This window comes from Trematomus bernacchii, unplaced genomic scaffold, assembly GCF_902827165.1.
Source record: "Trematomus bernacchii unplaced genomic scaffold, fTreBer1.1, whole genome shotgun sequence".
NCBI classification, from domain to species: Eukaryota; Metazoa; Chordata; class Actinopteri; order Perciformes; family Nototheniidae; genus Trematomus; species Trematomus bernacchii.
The window spans coordinates 12,835,537-12,861,418 of record NW_022987582.1 but is presented as its reverse complement, the minus strand read 5'-3'; the positions used below and the strand labels follow the sequence as shown (position 1 = coordinate 12,861,418).

The 25,882-nt window shown below is 41.8% G+C and overlaps 1 protein-coding gene across 1 annotated transcript; it reads right to left on the bottom strand.

Annotated features, from left to right (window-relative positions):
* Window positions 1-34: 34 nt before the first annotated feature.
* emc2 (ER membrane protein complex subunit 2) lies at window positions 35-25,882 on the bottom strand. Its single transcript, XM_034127784.1, has 11 exons — window positions 25,818-25,882; window positions 24,917-25,030; window positions 20,921-20,985; window positions 19,944-20,029; window positions 18,195-18,252; window positions 13,491-13,576; window positions 13,184-13,243; window positions 8,820-8,901; window positions 8,443-8,553; window positions 6,718-6,822; window positions 35-635 (listed from the first exon to the last, which is right to left on the bottom strand). Exons 1-11 carry the CDS (start codon window positions 25,855-25,857, stop codon window positions 549-551), a joined length of 894 nt encoding a protein of 297 aa, XP_033983675.1. The 5' UTR covers window positions 25,858-25,882; the 3' UTR covers window positions 35-548.

The window sequence follows — 25,882 nt, the reverse complement described above, 5'->3', positions numbered from 1 at the left end:
TTTCTAATCTAATCAAAGAGACATTCAGAAAATGTATTGGCAATCATTTCTACTTTTATTAAGACATTTTAATAGATTAGACAAAACAAGTTTCATTAGATAAAGATGTTTCATTTACAGATAGCTCAGGAAACAGTAAAGGACCTCAGTGCAGACAGGTGGGACTCCACATTGTCTTCATAAATAGCTTTTACTGTACAGCTTCTTACACATGGTCACGTAGTTTAAAAACCTTGATGTGATTACATCAGTTAAGAGATAGAACCTAAAAGAAAACATGGGATGGGGATGGAAAATTACAGAGTTAATACTAAGTATAGCTTGTTTAAATAAATTGGAGTACTTGGAATTTGCTGTTCCAGATGCGTGGGGGAAATTGTTGCACTTGAGGGAAACAAATGTCTTCCATTGTCCGTGTCAAGTCCAATCAATTACAGAAACATACTAAAAAGGAATAGAGGAAGAAAAGAGAAAGACCCGGTGGTGGTCACATTGCAAGGCTATTCGAGTTGCCGTGTTGCTCCGAGTCTGGGAAGGAGGAAGGGCGTCTAGGACATGGTGATCTGCATGGACTCCAGCATCTCCTCCACCGTCTTCATGGAGCATTTGTTCTCCTTGGTCCCGCGACCAGCCATCTGCGTGTCAGAGAAAAAAGTTTTAAAAAAGAGACAGAAGTGAGGGGAGAAGAGAACATTGGCTCATTAGGTTCCGCCGCCAACAAAACGAAAAAGGCCAAACACATTTGAAAGCAGCATTACTCGTTAACCTCATCCACCCTCTGCTGCAGTGGTCATTAAATAGCATTGATAAACGGGTAAAGAGAAACGATAGCCAGATTTCTCCTCAACTGTTGCATAAGAGCCACTTTGTGATCGCTCAGGATCAGGATGCCCACATGATTAGTCCACTTCCATGGCCTCTAGTACAGGAGTACATAACACTGAGCTCTAATTTCTGCACTGTGTCCACGGGGTTTTCACAGGAAGTGCCGCAAATTATAATCCACAAGCACATCCAGGATTACTCATGCATGCACGTACAGGCACACACACTTCTTCCCAATTAAACTTCGCAATGGACGAAGCATCGCCTCGAAAAATACCAAAGAGGAAGACAACTTCCTTAACCTTGGGCAGGGGACCAGGGGTGTAATAAAGGGTCAGTGTAATTAGCCTCGCTTCACCCACATTGATAGATAGAAATAAATCTTGGACGAGATGATTCTAAAATAAGATGAAAAGTATTTTTAACTGTAAATCTAGATACCAGTAAGAGAATGAGATTTGAAGTGCCCTATTATGCTCATTTTCATATCAGTATATAGTGTCTCTACTGTGACATGTCTCCATGCTTTAATGTTCAAAAAGCTCTTTATTTTGCTCATACTGCCTGTGCTGCAGCACCTCTTTTCACCCTCTGTCTGAAACCAGAGCCCAGTCTGCTCTGATTGGTTAGCTGGCCGGCTCTGTTGTGATTTGTCAACTGCTTAGAGACATCCCGCCCCTGAGCCTATGATTTACAATGTGCAGCGAATAGAAGCGAGAGTGCTACATAGTGATGTCACTATGTTAAGGAAGTAAACAAAGAAGTCTACCATGGCGTTTCAGACGGCAGCGGGGAGTGGCCTGGATTGCAATGTTTGATATTTATTAAATATTAAACATTAAGTCTTTGGGGCGGCAGTGGTTCAGTCAGGCAGGGGGTCAGGATTGTGCCCTCACTGAGACCATCTGGCTTTCTTCCTAAACCTTTTTGTGGAACAACACATTAAAACTGACACCTCTCAATGCCATGTTCAACATAAAGAAATGCTTTGAATGCTGCGAGGCTTTTTCTCATCCAACATTTGGCCTGGCTTCAAACAGGAGCTAGCTGTAGCCTAAACCTAGCCTATTTCCATGGCTAACGTTTTTTCCTTCCTCTTTTGCCAAACTCCATCTTAAGACAGTTGGCTAAGGTGTGCAATTGGCTACGAAGTTTCCAAGTGTGACTCATTCTCCTGGAGTGTGTGCGTGTGTGTGTGTGTGTGTGTGTGTGTGTGTGTGTGTGGTGGGGTAGCTATAATGATCAGTGCATTTCATTGCCTTGCTGCCCTAATGTGCCATTACCCCGGGCCCCGGTAGTCAATTATCTCCTTTGCTTGAGGTGAGAGAAGCATATTAGCTCCTGCCCTGCTCTACAGCGGTGGAGGCCGAGCACACACTCCAGATCTATTTAGAGCGTCTGATAATAGAGTCCCGACGCAGCGGGGAGCCTTTGGTCCGTGACGGAGGAGCTAATCAGGGAATCTGTTGCGAGAGTTAGGGCAGTGCTGCTTTGAAGCCCCCCTTGTACCTCCAAGCAGGGGTGGAAGAAGTACTCAGATCCTTTTCTTAAGTAAAAGAGGAAATACTTAGGTCCTAAAACACTACATTACAAGTAAAAGTGCTGAATTCAAAATTGTACTTCAGTAAAAGCACACATTTACTAATCAGAATCGGAATACTTTATTTGTCCTTGGGGTGATAAGGTTTAATGGAAGTTGCACCATCTTAGAATGCTCTGTCTTTTAACCTCTTTCCTTATCTCCCTTGATCCTCCTTAGCAACGGCCATTTTATCCTTAGCAGCGGTGTGTTATCGATAATTACAACCTCTGAATGTCCAAATGTACCAATCAGAATTGAGCATTCAACAAAGCCGTGTAAAAATGTAAAAAATATGTCGGGGAAGAAACCAATATGATATTTCCTGTTGAAGTGTAATGGATTAGAAGTATGAAATGGCATTAAATGGGAATCGGCAAGTACACGTCAAAATAATACTTAAATTGGTACTTAGTTACACTGCCACTGCCTCCAAGCCCCACATCTACAGCTCCTTAACATGTCAACCGACCCCGCCGAGGTAATTACGTTTCTCTTGTTGTAAATGAGCCTCAGTGGGTCGTGACCTCTCGCTGACGTCTGCTCCCACTTGCACTCACCTGCCCACCTTTTTTCTCACACTGAGGTATGACAATCACTAGGTACCGGGGCCCTAATAAAAGTGGACGACTGACACGAGCGACGTTTAAAAAAAAAAAAAAGGGCCATTAATCAGCGCGCACAAGCACCCAGTGGCCTGCAGCTGTGTAACAGAGGCCTCACACCGCGTGCCGCTCCTTTTTAAAAAGATCCCAGAAGTCGGGAGGTGGTGAGGCAACCTTACACCTCGTCATTCAACTTGTCTCGCACAGGGAACTAAAAAAGAAAAACGTCAGTCTACAAGTGCTAGACTTGCATACACATACTGTACATACACACTCAGGGCACGACATCATCATTACCTGGCAACTACAGGGACGATTCTTACAGCATTGGATTTGTCAAAAATGTTCTAGTTAAACATCAATTCAGGCCAATTTCACTCAACAGACATTAGCTTAACTTTGGGGCATTTTTTAGAGCACTCCCAGACAAGATAGAGGGACAGTTTCAATCATTGGATTTTTCTTCTTCCATAAAATGAGGTTGTAGAGGAGGGCAGAAGCTCACACTCCCTGGAGGACAAAGGTGTGACTGACTGAGGTGTCTCATTATCATCACAGAGGGGGTGGGGGAAAACCGCACTCAGTCAGAACTTTTAAAAACTTCGTCCACTGATCTCTGAGTGGAGCTGAATTATTTCAGTCTGTCCTCATAACTCCACTGAAACGTCTTGCCTCTGTGCCACAACAGCATGACGTACACAACAATATATTGTCCCTATTTTGCTGCTATAAAACCTACATTTCCCTACGGAGAACCATAAATGTTTATCTTCTCTTATGTTGATCACGTTCTCATCCAAACAAACGCGCATGTTAACAGAATGACAACATCAAGATCAACCAAAATGCTTCCTGTCATGTCCATACATCGTGGGATAAGTTGATAACTTCATTATTGAGAAATGCCTACATATCAGCTTCATAGTTTAAACTAAATTAGTCTTGTAAATCCACGTAGAGGTGTAAAGGATGAATAACTCAACTCAATGACTCTGAAATACTTTTTGGTCAAAATATATTCTTTTCCATATATAATATTGTCTGCAAGTGTTTATCGACAGCTGAAATGTATGCCCATAAAGCTATTAGCACGAAGAATCTGCTGAACTGAAGACATATTTGTGATTCCTGTCTGTGGGAAAATCCTCTGCCACCCCTCTTTGGCAATAAAGACAAATATCTAGCAAGGAACACATGTGCTCCACTACTGCTCATGCTACTGTCAAAACCCTGTAACAAGTTTCAGACGGAGTCCCATTGAGTAATGTTACAATGTGTCTGTTTCCAAGCTTTTTTGATGTACTTATATAAAGCCTGTCAACTGCCAGTAATGGATTGATAACCAGTTAGAATCAGACATTTTAGACTAATAAGTGCAACATGTGGCCAGAACAGAAGGTTAATTGAAGGACAGTGTCAGTGCCATGGATTATGTTACACTTCAGATATGTGGACGCGGCTGAGTTCCATTCGAGTATGATTTTCTTTCTTCACACTTTGTTTCTCTGCTTCCTTTGAGCCACAGATTTATGCTCGAAAATTTAGCAGTTTGAGATTTTTATCTTGTTCCCTGCCGGGATGAAAGACATTCTGAGACAGCGAGGTGAGGTCAGCGAGTGTACGGATCAAAGTGTGAGAACTCCACATCAATCGAGGCATTTGTTGGACTATTATTGTTGACCAAAGCGCCTATGCGTTTTTCAATCCATCAAGGAGATCCATATCGTATGAAGTGTTAACCTGATTTAAAACCCCTCGGCAGTTATTACATGTTAAATCAAGCCTACAGGAACGAGTAAAAGCTCGTCGTTCTCCCATGAAACCTCTCCAGCAGCCGCTCACCGTGACACATGCACACTTTTTTCCGATTGAGCCCTCATACTTGTCTGAGTGCTCGACATGTGAAACGTGTCCCTTCGTGTGGTGAGACGAGGACTTAGAGGCTCAGCGGGGAGCCCCTCTCGCTCAAAAGGAGCCACACATGCTGAGCGAGGAACCGCTTATTACATGTTTAACTGTCGTGCCCGAATAAGCAACACATATGGCCCAAGTGATGATTTATTTTTTTTTTAAATATGCTTTTGGGTTGCTATGACAACAGCATAAACCGTTTTAGTGATACCATGTGAGCGGCTCCTCACTTTTTCCCCTTGCCTTTGCATTGCGTACATGTGCGAATGCTAATGTCAGCACACACAGAGTTCCATCATTTATCTCCCATTTTTGGACAACTTCTTTACTCTCTGTGTCGTAATAGATCAATGCCATCATTTTTACACAACATTTTTCTAGCACAAATGGATTTATTGGCCATTAAGATTTTATTTTAGGGACAGTAATTCAAATATCATCTCAGATGAATTGATTTACTCTACAGATGAATAAGTTAAAAGTAATCTGATGGATATCACCATGAAACTTCCCCACATTGTGACTGACAATTATTGTTTGTATGCTCACTTTTGGCAAATTTAGAGAAATCTTAAAGGGGTCCTATTGTGCTTTTCCCTTCCCTGCAGTGTGTCATATCGTTTTTTGTAAATGGTCTGCAAAGGCTAAGATTCAAAAGTCCCCCCCCCTAATGACATCACAATGTAACACCCTCACTTCTATTGGCAAGGTAGTGAGAACAAATTAGCATTTTTTGAACGTTAACGCATGTAAACATGTCACAGGAGAGGCACAAAATACAAATATTAATAATAAGGCTCCTTTAACTAAAAATAGTAGTTGTGCTTAGTGCGATTTGGATATTGTGCTCGTCTGTAGTGCAATATTGATGTATTAAATGTCCATCCCTATTTCTAAGTTTATTAATATCATTGCCTGGAAGAATGAAGAGTGAGCATAAAATGGCCTCTTTAAGACGCAAATAGACAGATTTTGTAATAAAAAAAACACCTAAATGTGTTTTTTAGATGTTTTCTTTCCTCTGGTCTGAAAGAAAATGGAAACTAAATGGTCTTAATGATAACTGTATATCTAGTTAACACATGCTTCAACTGGAGAAATAGCACTAAAATCTACAATTAGGCTCGTGAATATGCCGGGGACTTCCAAGTTTCAGCTTAATGGCTCTTGAGGGTCACTGAACTTCGCATTGAGAACCGCTGAACTATACAACTCTCTGCTACAGTTTAGTGCGATTGTGGTCCTGGGAGAGTCAGCCTGTGGCTCATCTGTGAGGCCGGGGTGTGGAATAAAGTCTTAGCAGACGCTGTGGCCTTAAATCAACACATTAACAGTAAATGTACCCAGACATGGGGAAAGACACTGGGGTTGTTATTACAAAACACTGTACGTCAAAAAAGGCCTTCTCCGGGGCTGCTGTGCGTTCAGGGGTCATTTGGTGGTGCTGATGGATATTTATATGCTATGCAAATGAGGGGATTTCTGGATATTGTGTGTGAATAGCGTATGAAAGCTAAAACAAAACAAAAATCCTAAGAAATATGATCTGGGGTTAGAAGTCCAGCTTTTGTGAATGTGGCTCAGGGGGGCAATGGGCCCAACCCTAACCCGTTCATTGGTTGTGCTGTTCGATCCCAGCCCTGGCAGTCAAAATGCCAATGTGTCCAATAGCAAAATGTGACATGTTTTACAGTAGACGAGCGAGACACTACCAATGGAGGCTATGACGATAGTGGCAAGAATAACATAATAGTGAAGCTAGATTATAAAGGCAGGGACAATTGTTACATGACTCACCTTATAGGCCCTGTTTATTTGAGTGGCAGCCCAGGCGGCGTACTTCATATTGTCCTTCTTCACCTTGGCACTAACTTTTGGACTTGCAGCGATGTGACTTGCAGACTAGAAAAAAGAGAAGAAAAAAACACATGAAGAAGAAGCAAAAAGAAGGAAAAGGGGGTGTTTCTTATATCAAAACTTGGTGAAACAGCAATAAAAAGCGTAATTGAGATGAATGGTCAACCACGTTTACCATCCACCACTCCACTAGTCATTGTGGCAGAAAAAACGAAGAGAGAGAAAACAGACCTTGGCCTGATGACACGGGAGAAATCATTTATGGGGAGGGGAAAAAGTGAGTGTTTTAATGCTTCGTACGTAAATTGTCACTTAACAGGGGCCTAATTTCTCCAACACCATCGATTCATCGCGATGAAAGGATCTTGATGTTGAAGGAAAAAAAAGTGGCGCGCAGCGAGAGGAGCGCTGTGTGAATCACGGTCTTTGCCTGCCTCGACAGCTCCCCTCCGAACCACAAATCCCATGTCTTTCCCATGTTCCTTCCATCATCTCCACACAGCAAACCCCAGAGGGCTTACCCTGCATGCACTTCAAAGCCCTCCGCTGAAACTTTAACTACAAACCAATCAATCTAGACCTGGGCTTTATTCTATAAAACGGTTTGGCTTCTGTATTTTCTTTAGTAAGCATCAGTTCTTTTCTTACCAACCCTAATTTAGATCATGTCGTCCTAGACAGGCTATCCTGTTATGGAGGGGAATCCCCACACAAATGTTGTGAGTAACTCACCCACAACCCGAGTGTGGTCAGTGCTACCAGGTCTGAAATGACTCAGTTGGTGAAAGTTTCCTGTCCTTTCGCTAAACTTCTTGCACCTGTCAAGATCTGGACCACCGAGACCCGTTGACAATCTGCACAGTGACTGATAAAAAAAAAGGAAAAACTCCCAGCTGAAGTCTTCATTAAAAGACCCGAGTGTCAGTTGATGACTTGTCAGGAAGCCGTACAGGGACCTGCTTTGTGTCCAGACGAGCGTGAGAGTTAACAGAAGTCTCAGTTTTGACCCTGCATCTTCGTAGCGGTTTTGGGCTTTTGCGAGGTGTTTGGACTATTTGAAGAATCCCAGTGCCGTTTTGAGGAAAAACACTGGAGCTCTCTGTGTTCGACCTGCTTCCCCCCTTTCCACTTTTATTCCCTGTGCCGCTTCGTTTATGTTTTTATGTCAAGTCTCAATTACGTATGATGCATTGACACTAGCAGACAACATCCTGTTTAAACAAATATCTAGATGAAAAGGGGCGAAACTACAATCGTACTGGCACCTGGTCGGGTAATTTGCCTGTGACAAAATGCTTGCAGCGGTTGTTCTGCTCTTTTCTTTTATAACTCTGTGACTTCTTTATTTATTTAAGTCATACACGTTAAAAAAAAAACGTCTCACCGAACGGGTATTATTACTAAAATAAAGGGCTCCAGAGGGGCAGACTTTTCCGATGCTGGAGTTCACCGTCTGAGTCAGCAGTGACCTGTCTGAGAGCCCCCTTTTTTTCACTCCCCCCCCCGAAAACACACTTACACACACAGTGAGTACAGTGGTGCTTGACACACTCAGTGGCCAGCCTCAACCTTGACAAACCACAGGGTTACAAAAAAAAGTCTCCACTGTTTTGTTTTTTTTCACCCTTTCTTTCCCACTTTCTCTTCATGCAAAGCAGTACTCACCATGTACAGACCAAACAATGCCCTCATGTTTCGGTTGTTCAGCCTCAGCGCCTGGGCGAAATACTTTCTGGACAGCTCCAGGTTTTCCAGCCCCCCCTGAGTGTATTTCACCTGTGTGAGGAGACGGAGGACGAGGCATTAAACACGGCCAATAAGCTGCGCAAAGAGGCAGCTCGAGGAATGACAGCATGACATCTGAATAAGCAATTCATAACGACCCTGTGTAAACACACGTCCTTTCAGGAGCCTTTATTCCCAGTGACGTTAAGTGCGCGTCTCTCCGTTTTTACAGAGAGGCGCCATTGACAGAAGGTTAACATTTATTCCACAGTTTGCCCCCCATGCTCGATGATGGACATCCAGGCGGCTGTACCTACCTCAGCGTACTGCTCACAGTACAAGTGATTGTGAGGATTGGTCATCATCAGCTCCTCCAGGCAAAACGCGGCTTTTCCATAGCTGCGGACACGACAAGGAAAACAGTAAGCCGATTGATACAGCTGTGCATATGTCATCCTTTAGCTTGCTCAACTGTGAAGCACAACATCCATGCCCAATAAATTCACAGGTATAAATCTTAGTTTTAAAACTATGTGTGGTACGGGTCGGTTTGAAGCCTATGTTGTGGAGATAAACGTGCCGTTATGTTTATTTACGAGCTTACCGTAAAGGTTACTCAGTCCAGACAGCTGGAAAAGGTAAAAGCCTATCTGCTGTGGTGATTTTTCCTCCTTTGGGGACACTGAGGATCAATCTGGTGCGTCTGTGTGTGTTTTTTCAGCTATAATGTGTAGTTAACTACCTTCCTGAGGTCAGCACTACAGTAAGAGCTGGCACACTGTGCCTATACTCAGATGAGATCACTTCTCAGCAGCAGACTGCTGAGCTGTTGACCTCACACTAATCTTCTGCCACTCCACTTCTAATACACCATTTCCCCCTCACAGGCCCAGGCCAAGACGCGCTCAGATACTGTATATCACTGAACACAAAGCCATAAAACGTCTGTACGCCAAACAAAACAGAAGCCAGCGGACACAGTAGCAGACCTACCAACAGACACTTCTCTGGCTGTCTATCAGCAGATCCTGGAAATTAAAAGGTATAATTTGGATTTTTTTAAACTGCATGACCTAAAGCGGATCATCAGCACGTCCCCAGCTTGGAAAAACAGATGGGAATACCTGGATATTTGGCAGCAGCAAAACATATTGAAGTCACCTATAAAAAAGTGTAAGCTGATGTTAGAATATTTTCTCTGATATTGATTGGTGTTCATTTTGTTTAGGTGGCTAAAATATGTTTTGTTGCTACTCGATAGAAGTACAGCGCTTTGCTTCCATGCTGGTAGTCCTGTGTCTCTCTAAACTTGGGCCATTCTAACCACCATCCACTGTATAATATAGACTAACTATTGAGAAGACCCTTGTACAACCCCACTTCAAGAAAATCTTAATTATTTCACAGAGGGTGAAAGAGGTGCTGCAGCACAGGCAGTATGAGGGGGGAAAAGCACTTTTTAACATGAAATCATGTAAACATGTCACAGTAGAGGAACACAATAATAATATAAGACCTAAACTGAGCATAATAGGGCCTTGTAAGGGGTGGAGAGGCAGGGTAGGTCAGGGGCCTCTCCATTCCTGCCAGGTGGCTCCACCCTACCAATTGGCAGTGTTGGGAGCAGGTGGAGAGCCACACACCTGGAGCTGATCTCCACTACAAGGGAGACAAAAGCCAACTGAGCAGTTCAGTTTGGTGTGGTACGTGCAGAGAGCAGGAAGCGCCCAGTCTCTGAAGAAGATTGTTTATGATCCTAGCCGGTAAATCGGTTAGCGGAGCGGCTATGAGACTTAGGTCGCCTTCACACAAGCCTTGTTTAGTACGGTTGAATCGAACCCTGGAGCGTTTAACCCCTTGCTGCAGTTCATTTGGGTTGGTGTGAACGCAGTCTGATACCTCCTCTGAACTAAACAACCAGACTCAAAGAGGTGGTCTCGGGCCGCTTGCTAGTGAACTCTGGAGCGGTTGATTGCTGGTAGGATAATAGACAGGAAAGGATCTAAACAAACAATGCAAATGCTAAGATGCGAAAGAGGGGAAACTAATGATCCGAGTATTGCCTGCCACAACATAAAGACCCTATCAGTCTATTTAAAGTTTGCCATAGTAACAAGCTGAAAGACTAACAGCGTAGGAAGGTGGGGACAGAGAAAGAAAGAAATAAACAGGGGGAAGGGGTCTAGTAGAGGGAGGGGGAGATCAGAGGGCTGCTTACAATTACCACTTCCTCTCCATAAAGACTTTCAGATGTGCTCATGCAGTGGCCGTGGCCTGCAACAGAGTCCTGCTCCATCAGCCATCAACCAGAATCCTGTCCCAGAGCCAAACCCTTACCTCTTCTCCTCTTCCTCTAAAGCCGTCTAAACCCCCACCATCCCCGGGCTGCTCTCTACGACAGCTCCTAAGCCCGCTCTTCACCACAGTGCTCGAGTAAAGGTTGTAGCCACCATCATGTGCGAGGCTGTAAGAATCCTATTTGTTTCTTTTGGAGGTTAGCGAAAACCATCAGCAGTGGCTTTCCCCCCCGCTGCAATACCACAGTCTGACTTCGTATGAGACAGAAATGGATTCAGACTGCGCAAAGTATTTTTTGAATAGGATATTACTGTTTATCCTGTAATTCTGGATGACCCAATATAGTAAGTCTGTGTCATAATGAGACCCAACAGCAATTTCTGACGGTGGCTTCGCACAACGCTCGCAAACAGACAAAATAACCTCATGTGTAAACCCTCCAGGCATAAGCATTGTTTTAACAGTGTCAACTCGGGGGGGGGGGGCTATTAATTACGTTTTTAATGCGCTAACACTGGTGCCTGCTGCAACCCCAAACAAAGCAGTGCAGACACACGGCTTTGTTTATTTTTAGCTCCCGGGGTGTTGTGCAGTGAGTTTATTTATCTTCCTCGCTTCTCCATGTTTTCTCTGGCTTTGGGGGGAGAGGGGGGGGGGGGGGGCAGAGAAGTGCCACCACCTTCTCCTGGGAATTTCACAGCAAGTGCTCCCTGCCTCTGGAAAAGAGTTGGCGATAATGCCGGGGCTATCCGGAAGAGGAGGAGGAGGGGAAACGGGGAGTTTGTAACCCAAAATAAAGAAAAGAAAGAAAAGAAATTGACACGCCTGTAGATAAGGGGGCTGTGGGAGTGAATGGTGTGATATTAGAAGTGTTGGGATAAGCCGGGAGATAATCCGCTCACCCCTGGATTTCCTCTGGCTACTACAGCAATAAAGCCTTCCCGGACAAAAGCGCCAAATATCCAATAAGTAGCCTTCTTAACGCGCTACGCATTCCTGCTGCCGCTGCCTTCGTGCCGGAGCAACCGCAGAATCAGCGTGCCCACACACACACTAGCAAAAACACTGCTTCACTAACTTCTGAGCCCCCAGACAATTAAGGAGGGATAAAAGGTGACACAAACAAAATAAAATAAAAATGTCCTACAATGCTCTGGCAATTCTCCTTGGCAACTGAGATATCAGCGGGAGGCCGTGGAGTCTTTTTGCTCTCGTATGTAGGAGAGAGGGGCTTAGGAGTGAAATCCTATTAAAGTACTCTTATGTGACAAACATGGACAGGGCTCCATTCAGACCCCTGGCTGAGTTAGGCATCTCGCCGCCTTCCATTGTGGCCGAGCAACGGCCCCCTGGAGATCAAGCCATCAGTGTGATGTGAAGCCCAGTTTAAACTGACAGATATATCTCCAACATATGTTCGCCTTACTGGAAACAGGCACTTTTGAAATGATTAACATCTGCCATTATAGGAATTGTTCTCGCTAAAATAACAACTGAACGTGCAGCAGATAAAAAAAAAAGGTAAAATGTAAACATTTTGCTATGCTGATTGTTGGGACCTATCACGTTCATTTTTAATAATTTGGCTAGGAACAATAAACATTCATATTGGTTGTTTCGGTGATGTTCAACAAGAACATGCCACGCCATTTAGTTTTAACTGATGTGAGGAAAGGTACTTAGATTTCCTTTCTTGGCTTGAATATTTAATAGGTAAAGTGTGTCTAAACACAGATTATAGATTAATGGCTGCTCATATTCTGTCTACTTTTCTGGTGTCTTTATAAAGATGGAAGATTAAATAGGAAATATCTTGCTCATTTTCAGGATCATATATGTATTTTGTGTCTCTACTGTGACATGTCTCCATGCTCAAAAAGCTCTTTATTTTTCTCATATTGCCTGTGCTGCAGCACCTCTTTTCACCCTCTGTCTGAAACCAGAGCCCAGTCTGCTCTGATTGGTTTGCTGGCAGGCTCTGTTGTGATTGGTCAACTGCTTAAAGATGTGTCGGAAGTGTCCCAACCCTTAGCATATCACGTTCAATGTGTTGTGCTAGTCAATAGAAGCGCTTGCATTTCCGTTTCTTGTATTTTTTCTTTTTTTTTCATTTATCATTTATTCGTGAAAAACTACTTGGCAATAAACCGGTTTCCGATTGTGACTCCTCAATGAATGTATTAATATGAAAAGGTGACTCCACCTTTTCCAAAAAACTTTAATGTAACTTGTAACACACTTTACTTTTGGTGATTAATAACTTTAAGGGATACATTTAACATTTAACATTGTCACTGTTGTGTTTTATGCCATAATTAAAGTACATCATCGTGTGGTTTAGCCAAACTGATTATTTAACGGTGCATAAAAAATATATATTTACTCGTGTTCGTTGATGTAGAGTTCCGACAACTCATGCCATGCCTCTTGGTCCGCAACAAACCTGTAAACGCAAAAATAAAATCTCTTTTAAAAAAGGGAATTCATTCATAACACAGTAAAGTAAAACTGAGTATAAAACTATACAAATGACAGACATCCAACTATTGAGACATGAAAAACCATTTGCTGGCATTTGGAGCACAAGTTGTGCCAGCTCAATTGAAAGCAAACTCGCTTTTTAATTAAAATAAAAGCCATGGGAGGAGGGGGGCCCTGACCCTCTCCCCCTCTCTTGGAGAAACACTCACTGCTCCAGATACTCATTGAGCTCCCGGATGGCTTCGGCGCTCTTCCCCTGGGCCTTCAGTATGGAGATCTTTCGCTTCCTCGCTGCCTGTAGAGCAGAGAGAGTAAACAGGATTAGGGGCTGGAGTGTTTGTCTAAAGTGTAGAAGGGGGGGGGGGCAAGAGGATGAGAGGGTGTAAGATTTGTGAGTTTTAAGTGTGTACATTAGTGTCTTTTCAGCGCAACACAATCCTTTTTCCAGGTTGCACTGTGGGACTGAGTCACTTCTCTAAGGATGAATCGGCACTTGTGTGCGTTACAACAGCCATGAACAGAAAAGGACAAAAGGCACGGACACTTCCGACACTAGGGCTGCACGAAAAATTGATGAAAGCGATTATATTGACTGATATTGCGATATTATTTGCAAATTATAATTTTTTGGAAATGTTTCACAATATCAATAAAAAAAAAGATTAAAAAATAACCATGATGTGATTTTTTTTTTAAATCTTTCCAAAATGCTGATCTTTTCAATTCAGTCTATAGAATACCGTTGTAAGCCGGGACAGCTCAATACTTTTTCCTTTGACCAAATCTTGCGTTATGGATATTGCGCTCCCATATTGCAATATTGATAAGAAATTCGATTAAATGTGCAGACTTATTTAACAACAGCATAATTCAAGTTTATTAATTTCTGTGCTGGGTAAATGTAAATGAAGATAAGCCCAACGGGGGAGGGGGGATTTCACTTTTTTACAAAAAAATGTATAACTTATTTACAAATTTGTTAGCAGCTCCTTCAGTACTTTTATAAGTTTACTTCCTTTTTTCAAAAAATGCTTCTTATTTTTTTTTACCACAGTGTACTCTTGATGTATTTTATCAATGTGCCTCTTCATTTAAAATGTCTACTCTTCTTACTCTTGTCTTTCATCTGCACTGATCTTATGCTGCTGTAACGGCAGTAATGTATCCACTGCAGGCCCAAAAGTAGGTTCTAATTCTGATTCTGAAGACATATGGATAGACAGTTAGTGGCCAGGTCCAACAGGAGATGGACATATGCATTAGAAGTCCATGTTTGGGAGTTGGAATGAACTCCGTGGCTGAGATAAAGTGGTGAGTCATCCCATAACCAAGTGGGGAAAATGGCACACTCCACCAAACCCCAACGGCTGTCTTCCTTGCCGGCACGGCACGCATCGAGCGCTGCACCATCCCAACTGACATCAGCTGAAAATTGCTTTCCGCTTGGTTCTGATGTTGGAGTGACCTTATAAGGTGGATTAGATTCTCATCAATCTGAATTAGAAAGTATTACTCCTGCGGCTGCGACTTTTCCAAATGCCCCCCCCCCCCCACCCTTTCCTTTTCCCTCTTCCCTCTCAGAGTTCTTTTTGGTAGTAAGTGAAAACCTTAACAGGAGGCTGCTGCTCCATTAGAAGCGCACTGCCCTGCCACAGCCTATTTTATTTATGGGCTGGCACTTGATTGAGTAGGGCTTCCTCTCCTGCGCTCCTAACCAAAGCCATTGAGGGCTGTGTATGAGTCATGTCTAAGGGGGCTGTACATTTGGGCCTGACACTGCCATCAGAACAAATCCACTTATCCATCAGTGGGATGGGACCTGCAGAGTCGACTGGCAATAGTTTAGTCTCCGTGAGAAAAAAACTAATTCTAACATCAAAAGTAGATATCTTTCCCATAATACATCTTACCACCTAACACTTTTTTTATTGATTTTTTTGGAGTATTTTACTTAGGTTTGTATATGTTATATTTCTTGCAAATACTCTATATTAAATTGTATATAGTTATAGATAGTTCATTATTTTACAATTTCTCTATGTGTGTCTTAGTTATGCAGCATACACCAAGCAAATTCCTTTGCTTTTCTGATGTTTCACAAACATGTGTATTTTTTATATCAGGAAGTTCTAAAGGCATATTTAGAGGGAAAGTATGAAGCAACACGTCAACCCTTAGTTTCTTTTTAATGTCTTCAAACTATAAAACACACCGTTTTACATTCAGTCCCTTTCACTAGAAATTGTTTGTATGTGAAATTCAGGAAGTTATACTGACTTCAGACTAAATTACAAGCATTTGTGGGATTTATCCTCGTTCAATACCGAAAAAGGGTAGCAGATTTCTTTTACAGCGATGTTGAAAGTGGATTTTTGCACTTGTCACCACGCCCACCTCTTTCTTCTCCCAGCTTTTTTTTTTCCTTTCCTTCCCAGATAAAGCACCACTTGGGGCTCAAAGGAACATATGGAAGTTGGTAGCCCGGAGAGTCACACGGCACTTTATTAAACGAGAAGCAATTCCAAACCACTCCTCTCTCTCCTCCTTTCTCTAACTAATGATCCAGAAAAACCTGGCAGTGGGTCTGAACCCTCTGTTGTCGTGATTCTTTTTTAATTAGCGCTCCGAGGAGACTTTGGGAGTGAGGACTGGATTATTTACATCACCCCTGGCTCTTGCTACGACCTACCGCAACCTCCCTTTATAATAAGAAACATCACAGCAAGGGTGGCACACCTCACACTGTATATACACTAGCAATTTAATGGAAGAAAAAAATGGAGGTAAGAGAGTGAAAGACAGCTCCATAAAAATATGTTTTTTTATGGGGTTTTCAAGGTCTTTTTACATCTGCACATGGAGGCGTGTATTTTAAATTATAATCACTCACAAAACATGTAATTTTATTATCTTTATGTCAAAATCAATTCGTTTTGTGATTAGATTTCACATTCATGTGGTCAAAGAAAATGTAATTGGGGCTTTATATTTCTTATGACCTGACCTAAACAAATACAATCTCGTCCTTCAATGAATCTGTAATTGCTTATGATTGCGGGTCAACCTCAAGGGCCCTCTATGTGACCTCAGTGGCTTATTTAAGAAATACTAGCTTGTCCATATTAAACAATTAGGGTGAAATGGAATTGAAATTGAATGCAAACACCAAAAATATGGGGATATTCTGAATCCTTGTATGCAAATTGTGTGGGTTTAAAAAAAAAGTAATCACAATTAGAAATAGAAAAGGCGGAGAAAAATGCATTTACGCACGCAGACAAGGATTTTGCCAGATCATTGCTGTAGGTATTGGAACATAGCAGGCAATGGAAGGGCTAAGAGTTTGAAACATTTTTTGGACCCTTCCCTGGCAAAAAAAACCGTGAGCAATTTTTGTTGATTCAACAATTTTGGTTAATGGGTACCACATCTATTCCACAGCCTGTAATTACAACAGCTCAGTTTCCAATCTCTGCCTCGCATGCTGGGATGCTTCGCAAGTCTTCCTTGTGGTCGCCAATTTTCCGCCATTTCTCAGGCCCGTCCCCTGCCCGGCTTTTAAGAGCATGTTGGAGAACATGAAGGGAAGAGATAGAATCTGAGACAGGTGACCCTAAACAATGCCATCATAACAAACGCTCCACCCTAGGGTACTACACCCAAGTCATTCAGGACGAGGATTGTGGGAAAAAGGTTTAAGGTTAACATCCCAGGGACAGAAGACCTATTTGTCGGTTTGTTCCATTCCCGGCCCCGGGTTTGAGTGACAGCCTGCCCTCGCTAGGGTGGCAGAATTCAGCATGCAGAGACCAGGAAACGGACCAGTCCCTTTCCGAGGATGTCCCTGGGATCCCCACAGGATCTGTGCCATGTTTGGGGAGGTGCCCTGGGATTCATTGAAACTACAACTCCCATTGTCCAAACATTGGCAAAGTGCAAAGCAATTTGTTGCTGATATAACTTTGATGGAACATAACTCTTAACATGACTTTCCTTTGTTACAAGGAAATCTGCGGATTTAAACTCAAACTTGTGTTAAACAGCGTGACTTGGACAAAATATTTTCATTAGTATTCACTGAAACAGTCCCAGTGTTATTTTCTTGTCAGAGCTACCGCGGATCAAAACTCCAGCATAAATGTGGACAATAGACTCCGACTTATTGATCTGTGGCATTTGTTTTAGGCAATTCAATCTTCTTCTTTTAAAGATATTTTTTGGGTAATATTGCCTTTATCGAGAGATATCACGTTGAAATGATGCCACATTCAAACCTACAAAAAAATGTTTAAGCAAATACTAAAGTTGGAAGACAAGACAATGTCGAAAAATCTGCAGTGAAAGCTTGACCCCAGAGGCAAGAAGATACACGGCCATTCAACGTTTAAGCATCAAAAATTATTTTCTTGTAAAATGTCCGGTGTATTCGGTCCGATCGGTGTTGCCACAAGTTTATTAACCTGTTGGGAAATGTCCTCACCGGGGCATCCCCACACAGCAGACCTTGCACCTGAAGCCAGTAGCCGGCAACAGAGAAGGTGGGACAGGCCGCAGGGTGGGGGTCTGACGGTCCAGTAAATCACCGTCTTCAAAGGCCAGACCTTTATTTACGCTTTACTTCCACCAAACATGTCTGCCACTGACTAAGATCATGAATCACCCCCCACACACCCACACACACCCACACACACACCCTCACACACACCCAGCCCCCTCCTTCGGGCGAAAGGCTGATGAGCGCTGTGGTTGAGGTCAGAGAGGCCACGGGGAGTTTAACTTTGCAAACTCACACTGCTAACACCAAAGTGCCTCGGCAGATTTAAAGCCTTCCAAAAAAGCTGAGACCACAAAGTGAAGCAAAGGAGAACTGCTAAGCTGCGGGACTTTTCCCTTTCTTTCTCTGCTTTTCTTACCGTGTTGGTGGGGTCGTCTTGGAGAATGGCATCGTAATGCTTGCTGGCCTCGTCGTATCTTGAGAGAGAGAGAGAGAGAGAACACAAATTAGTTTTTTTAACCAATCCCAGTCCCGAAGTCGGATAAAATTAGGTGGTGGGGGAAATCAAAGACAGTTCAAGGTAATCAAGTTTCTGTATACAACATGGCAGGTTCCTGTGATTACAGTGAGGCTGTGCAGAAATCAGCAGTGATCTAAAGGAAAACATAAACACTCATTTAACGTTTAGGTTGCTGGTCACACGGCCCGAAATTGAGAGAGGCGTGTATCACTTCACAATGAGTCATGAAATCAATACTAACAAAGCACCGTTTTGAAGATTGTATTTTCATTTGATTGTATCCAGTTTGATTCACCTTTAAACAAAATTAAATTGCTGCTTTTACATGGGTCCAGATCCACAGCCGACTTGTCGGTTCAGTTGTCCGTCTCTTGGCCCATTCGTAATACCACAACACACACACACACACGTGAACGCAACTAAATCCAATACGGCGCGCCTTAAACTGCTGGATTGAGCCCACATGATTCTGTTTAAAGAGGAAATTTATGAGCTGTAAATATCAAATCATACGGTAAAGAAATCTGGGAAAAGGAGGTATGTGCACTTCACTTGTCATGTCAAATCAGGCGCTGAAGGATGATTTTAGGAAGGGGCTTAATTTCTGCTCGGGACAATCTGCAACGCTAACGTTTTAGCAGCCAAAGGCAGGGCTCAGTGATCAGAAGTGTCCCGCCCACAGCCTGCAACAGACAGAAGCGCCTCTGGTTCCCATTAGCGCGGAGAAGCCCCACTTCCAGCGCCACTGCTTCCCTCACATTCACTTTATTACTCAGCCACACGTTGGGAGATTTCAGATGGCACCGGGCAACCGCTCACGAGCCACTTTGATTTGCTTTATTTCTTTAGGAACCGTGTGTGTGGAGGGGAAGGGACGCACTGTTTGAAGCTGTGTCATTGGAGTGTAGCTCTGTCTGCTGCCAATTAGCCCCCGACGTGCCGTTTATTTAATCTGACAGTGCCGAAGCAATCGTTCTCAATTATCACATAAACTCCGACATAACCGATAAACCAGCAGCGGCGATCCGCGTAGGGGAATGGGAGCGAGGTAGTAAACAGATTGAATTACCCTTACTTCAGCTCAGTACAGACTAAAATACCCCCTGTTTATCCTATTTGCTCATGCTTACTCTCTTTTTTTTATAAACTGTAGATTCACAAATAAATCATTGGAGGGAGTTGAAGTGGAGTTTGTGGTGACATGTCAATATTTACAGGGGCCAGGCACACTCGCAGTAAAGGGATCAAAACAGGACAGGAAAAGAAAGCATGAAAATAGGCAAGAAGAGAGAGATGAGGGTAACAAAATAAGGAAACAACGGAGAAATAGAAACCAGAGAAAATTGAGGGACCCCCAGAATAACATTGGGATCCGACCACTTCCTTCCCGGGAATCCCTAACTCAGGCTAAAAGGGCCACAGGACTACCCAACGCTGAACCCGTTCTTTCTCCATTCTTTTATGCTCCAAAAAGGAATGCTGGGTGATCCAACATAAACACAACTTACCGCACATACACACACATATACTGTACTTACACACACACCCGGACTATTGTACAACACTAAGGAAGAGTTTCTCGCCCCCGAGCCTCCCAAACTACAACACATAGCAGCGCCTGCGGAGCGTTTGGTGCCCGGTGCTTACCTTTCCAAAGCTTCCAGCCTCATGCCCGATAATCGCTTCACTCTGTGGCTATCTGGAAACTGCTTCCTCAGTTCCTGCAGACAGGTCTGCAAGGATGTGGGCAAAGGAAAGAGAAAAAGACCAATTATAGTTGGCTGTTACTTAAGCTTATGTTACGCTCTCACACACGCTAAAGATACAAACCACCTGCCTTGAAAATGTTGCCTATGTTTCAGCTAAACAAACACACTTAAAAACACACTGTTAAAAGGCCAATTAGATGCGGGAATCTGCTGTTACTACAGTATGTTAACCATTTAGGCAACCACGCTCGGTACTATAAAAAGGGGAATAAGGATGCTCCCATTTTCTCCTTTAAACAGAGGGTTTGCACCGCAGTGAAAGAGCTGAGGAATGGTTGCAATCGCATTCAGCATTATCCTTGATGAGATGAAAGTATGACCTGATATGGAAACGCTATCCATCAGCTGCTCCTTTACTTTTTTTTTTGTCTGGCAGCGGGCTTCAAGGATAGCCAACAGACAACTATTTCCAAAGAGTGCTGCCTTTGCTCTACGCAATGAGTCACTCTTGTTGCCAAGGGAGTCGCTACATCCATACTGATTGGAGATGAACCATTTCAATAGTCATGATCTGGTCTTTTTATGTGGATTTTTGAATAAGTCAGAAACATCAAATTAAGCCCAAGGATGGCAAATCAATCCTGAGGGGGGGGGGGGGGGGGGGAAGCTGTTTAACTCCATAAGGGATCATGGCCAACACTTGAAGCATGCTTCTCCGCTCATTTGCTACACCGTCCGATTCCAACTCTGAGCAAATTGTTTTTCCAAAGTACAGACTAATACCATTTGGCCAAATAAAAATCACATTTTCACATTTGGCAGGGGGGGTGCTGCTAAGCAGGGAATGGCTATGAGGGAGTGAACGATGGCTTTTGAAGCTTTAGGGCGTGTGAGGAAGGAGCGGTAAAAACTCACCAGAGCCAAGTCATCCCGACTGCAGTCCAGCGCTGCAATCATCACCTGCTCATAAATAATCCAAACTGGGCAGAAGAGACAGGGACAAAGAAGACTGTGTTAACGCCCTTTCCACTCCACTGTCTGCTGTAACATGTACAAATGAAATATTGAAGGGTACACTTTGACGTCCCCACTTACGCGTCTTTCCCACAACAGCTGCACATCATGTTTTCAACACGCACAAACAAGCTTCCATGATGTGAATCAGCAGCATCAGAACTTTCCCCATTTCATTTAATATATAACATGGCTCTGATCAAAGACTTTTTACAGCCAAATCAATACGAGGAAAGAAATTTGGTCAATTTAACGTCAAATGTTGCCAAAACAATCAAATTAGTTTACATTAGAAAACAATATGGAATACGTATTATTTATAGAGAGCACAAAACTGTTGATTCATGATGGCTAAACACTCCCCAATAAAGAAAAGAATAGAGAACAAGAGAAGGAGAGAAGTTAAAAGATGAGAAAATAAGACAAACAGGAAGTAAACACTAACAGGAACACAGTATGGGCTCTGGCAGTGTTCAAAGACTGGTTAATGGAAAAGAAAATGTGAAGAGACTTGGACAGTTCCAGAAAACCTTAATACGTGCTGCCGTCATTTTAAGTTACGTTGCTATTGCTGCAGTTCCAGATGTTTTTATTAATGGAAGCCAAACGATTCATTTTAAGTATAATAAATCAGAATAAAACTAAATGATGTGTCCAAATATTGATTTATTTAGCAAGTAGCCGTGTCGAGACGGTCATTTTAGGAAAAGTAACCCCTTCAGGGTGATTCAAAGCCCACCCTGTTGCTATAATAAAATGTCATCCCTTACATGTAATGCCACATTTACTATTTTATGTATGCAATTTGTTAAATATAATGTTCAAAAACTATACATTAATTTCAAACTTTGACAGATATATAATAATAAATGCAGGAACATTTGGAGCGTAAAGCGTTCCATTCATGATGTTCATTTCTCCACAGTGAGTTGGTAATAAATTACTAATTCAATGTCAGTAATATTGTTACATTCCAGGAAATTGGGTGTAACATTATCATGAAAATGCAATAAAATAAAATTGTTATAATCACCTTTCAATGTTAAATTGAATTTGAATTAGATAAAAATGATTTCCATACAACCCAACTCATTCAGTTCCCTTATAATAGACATCTTGGACACTATGTACTGTTGTAATTGATGGACACATGGATATGGAAAAAGTGATCTTTGAAAGGGTTCAGAGGGGAAAAGGATGAGGTTGGGAAGTTAAACATAAGCAAAGAATGTAGTAAAATTAAAATAAAACATTGCTAACATTGTTAAAAAAAACACTGTTGATGTTTTGTGAAACCAAAGTAGCTGAACTAACATTTCTGTAAATGTTTCTCACCCATCAGTATGGGTGGTGTTAACAGTTACTGTAGCTCACATGCCAGAACAAGCTTCAACAGCTAGGCTCGGTGTGGTTGGGTTTACAGCAGTATGTCTGTTTTCATTCAAAATACTTATGTAAAGATCACTTTCAGCATAAACACTATATAACATTTACATAACCTCAGTTAGTTATTTTAGGGCATTAGCTATGTTTAAATATCCCAACCCATGTTACCCCAAATATCATTTGTAATGAATGTTTACATAATCAAGGGGATTGCCTTTAAAAAGCTAATTCACTCTCATTTAAAAAGCTCTGACAATAGTCAGTTCTTAAAAGAAATACAGCTTTTTATAAATTGACTAGATTTGTAATGTAATGTGACAAAACAATGTGGTTCTGATTTAGGGTATATGCAGGAATCCTGAAGTCAAATGTAATACCTTTTAAGACCTTTTTTAAGACCCTTTCCATACATTTTAAGACCTCATCGCCACTTTGAGTTTTAACCGGTTACATTGGCGACACACTTTACCTCACATTGACTATATACAGTATTGATTGTCCTTCCTCCTTATCTTCCAACCATTTGGACGCAAACTTGCATTTCCCCATAACGATGTTGTTTAACAACCGGCGTAAACGGACCTTCGCGCGCTATCAAGCAGCGAGCGTGCGATGTCCTGTTCAGATGACGTCCAATCCAACGGGATGCCATAAATAAACTACACGACACACCTACGCAATGATTACATTCAGGCAGACTGTAGAATACAACCTCTTTGGACAATTTATATACTTATTGAAAACAAGCTACAAAATGTAATACCTTGGAAAATGCCGTTTAATACTTTTTAATAGCCTTCATTTTCGCTAAATTGATTTATCAACTTTTAATACTTTTTTAAGACCCCGCGGATACCCTGTGATTGTTAATTATGTTGTAGAGTTGTTGTTGGTTTTATTGACCAATAATTCAAATTGTAGACGTCTGTTTTCTTTACCTTCTACTCCATTAGGCTTATCGTATAGAGGCCCTATACGTGGTTGTTTTGTATTCATAAAACCAATCTCAAGCTATTCCCACCATTTCACCACTGTTATATTTATATACTTGTAGAGCATGGCATGTTAAAAATCATCATTAACGGGCACAACTGTTCCTTTAATATGTTTCACTTGGTGGTTAGCAATAAAGACAAAATGAAACGTTAATTGAAATGTTTTTTCGTTCGCTCAACTGTAACATTATAAACATACTGACTAATAGCCTGGCTGCAGGAGCCAATTAATAGAATGAATACAACATGTTAGACAGACAGCTCCGACAAGCTAACGGGACATGTTCGTCCAAATGAACACCCTCTGTTAATTGAAAAGAATAATAAAATCCAAAGCTGTATGCCAAAATAAACAAATGGCTCTAGTTTTCTTGACTTTAATGATTCCAACGCTTGTTTTGATAATTGCCATCTCATTTCACAGGCAATTTAAGAGCTGGTTTCAATAAAAGCATGGCATGTTAAGTGTTTACTCTCCTCTTTTTAAAAGGACAGTATGAATCATACCGAGTAGGGGAAAAGGGAACGTTTTACGGGCTACTGCAGCAGGACAGTGCTGTTGTAAGGGAGACCGTGACCTTTAATATGTGTATGGTACGTAAAAGTCACTCCCCTAGAAAAATCTAATTTAAATCCACAGCATACTGTACTGTGCACCTTTCCCATTCCAATGATTTTCTTTGAAACTGTATCCGTGCTTATACCATGTCTGGAACATTCAGTTATTTACTGCTTTTAAAGATTATCTCATTCTCAATTGTTTTGCATCACTGCCTATTCATCATCTGAAACACCAAAGCAACCTTTAAAAAAGTGAACTGTTTTTCCAAGTTAAGTATTTTACCTTTCCTCTCTGAAATCTTCTAAATATATGTCTAATGTAAGCGATGTTGTATTTTTGAACTTAGCTTTTCAACCATGGCTGAGTCTATCTGTGTTTTCCACATCACATGAAACCCAAGATCCTGTTATGGAAATGTATCCAATAGAAACATATATACCACTAAAGAGGAGAGAAAACAAATCCAGCTAGCAGGAAATCACCCACTTAGATCAATCATATTGTATAGATAAACCCGCAGTCAATAACATTTGCCTTGATGTTATTACAGTGAGAAACGCAGAGGTTTTTGATACCACAAAGAAGAAGCTCCTCATTCACAAACATGATTTTGAACTTTGAACAGAACTGCAGATTGTATTCATCTCTTATTTTTATAATATGATGTCAGTAATGCCAAAAGGAAATGATTACAAGCTGTCCATTGTGTTACTACCAAAACAATTGATCTTTCTCATTTAGTATGTCAACAGTGATTTGATGAGTGTTAAACTCATGTAGAGGGGCATTGTCAGCTTGATGGCTTATATCTTTAAAATGCTTCATCTTAAAATAATAATGCACCTTATAGACGATTTTGGCTAAATCCTTTGGGTAGGCTTGCTAAAAAAACAACTGTGGAGTGGCGTAACATTATGTACTGATTTATATTGTATTTAGTCTTAAGACACTTACTGTCATCTCCCAGTTTAGATCCATGATCACTGATGAGCTCTTCACCAACATCAACAATTTGTTCACTATTTCTGCAGTTATCTTCTCTCCATTTGCGCAGCTTGTCTCTCATCTCTGTGGACAAAGTTGTTAAAGCACAAACTGTCAAATTGTATTGAGTTGCAATCTTCATCATGACATTTTCTTGCCATTGAACACTGGAACAGTGCAATCCACGACTAAGGATGAAAAGCAAAACATGCTATAGTGTTGATTGATGTATTTTTAAATAATGTATCCGTCAGAATGATGTGGATCTGAAATAACTGAAGCAAGTCAGACACCCCAACACCGACACTCCATACATTTAGTTCAATTCATCGGACAAGTAGACAATTGAATCAAATACACTTTCTAACCACTACGGTTATCTTTGTGTTACCAGGCTGAAGCAAGAGGATACAATTGCACTTTAATTACAATTGTGTTGTTATTACAATTCTATACTTGTTTCTCAGAACCAGAAATCTATTGCGACGTGACGTTAGCTTACTTATAGCTCACGTTAGCCTGAGGCATGACTGGCTAGCATGCTATATGTTATGTAGTAAGGTAGTCAGCTGGAAACAGAAATATCCCGCTTTCTTCGTGATATTGAACGGTACTTTGGCACCGTCTGCAACTTAGTTATAAGTGACGCAGATGAAGCTGTACAGTATGGGTCTACTGTACGGATAAACCCAATGCATTAGCTATTCTTGCTAATAGCATAAGCTAACTCTTTACACGCCGACTTGTTAGCTCGTATTTTCAGTATTTTTCTTCGAATGAAGAATACCAAGTAAACACCGAATGCTTTCATAAATAGATATGCATGTCTCAATGACACTTGAAGAGAATGTATTTTATTTTTGTGTCTTACCTTCCCAGCCCACATCGTACATTTCTGATACAGACGCCATCTTTTCTCTTTTGACAACAGACGCC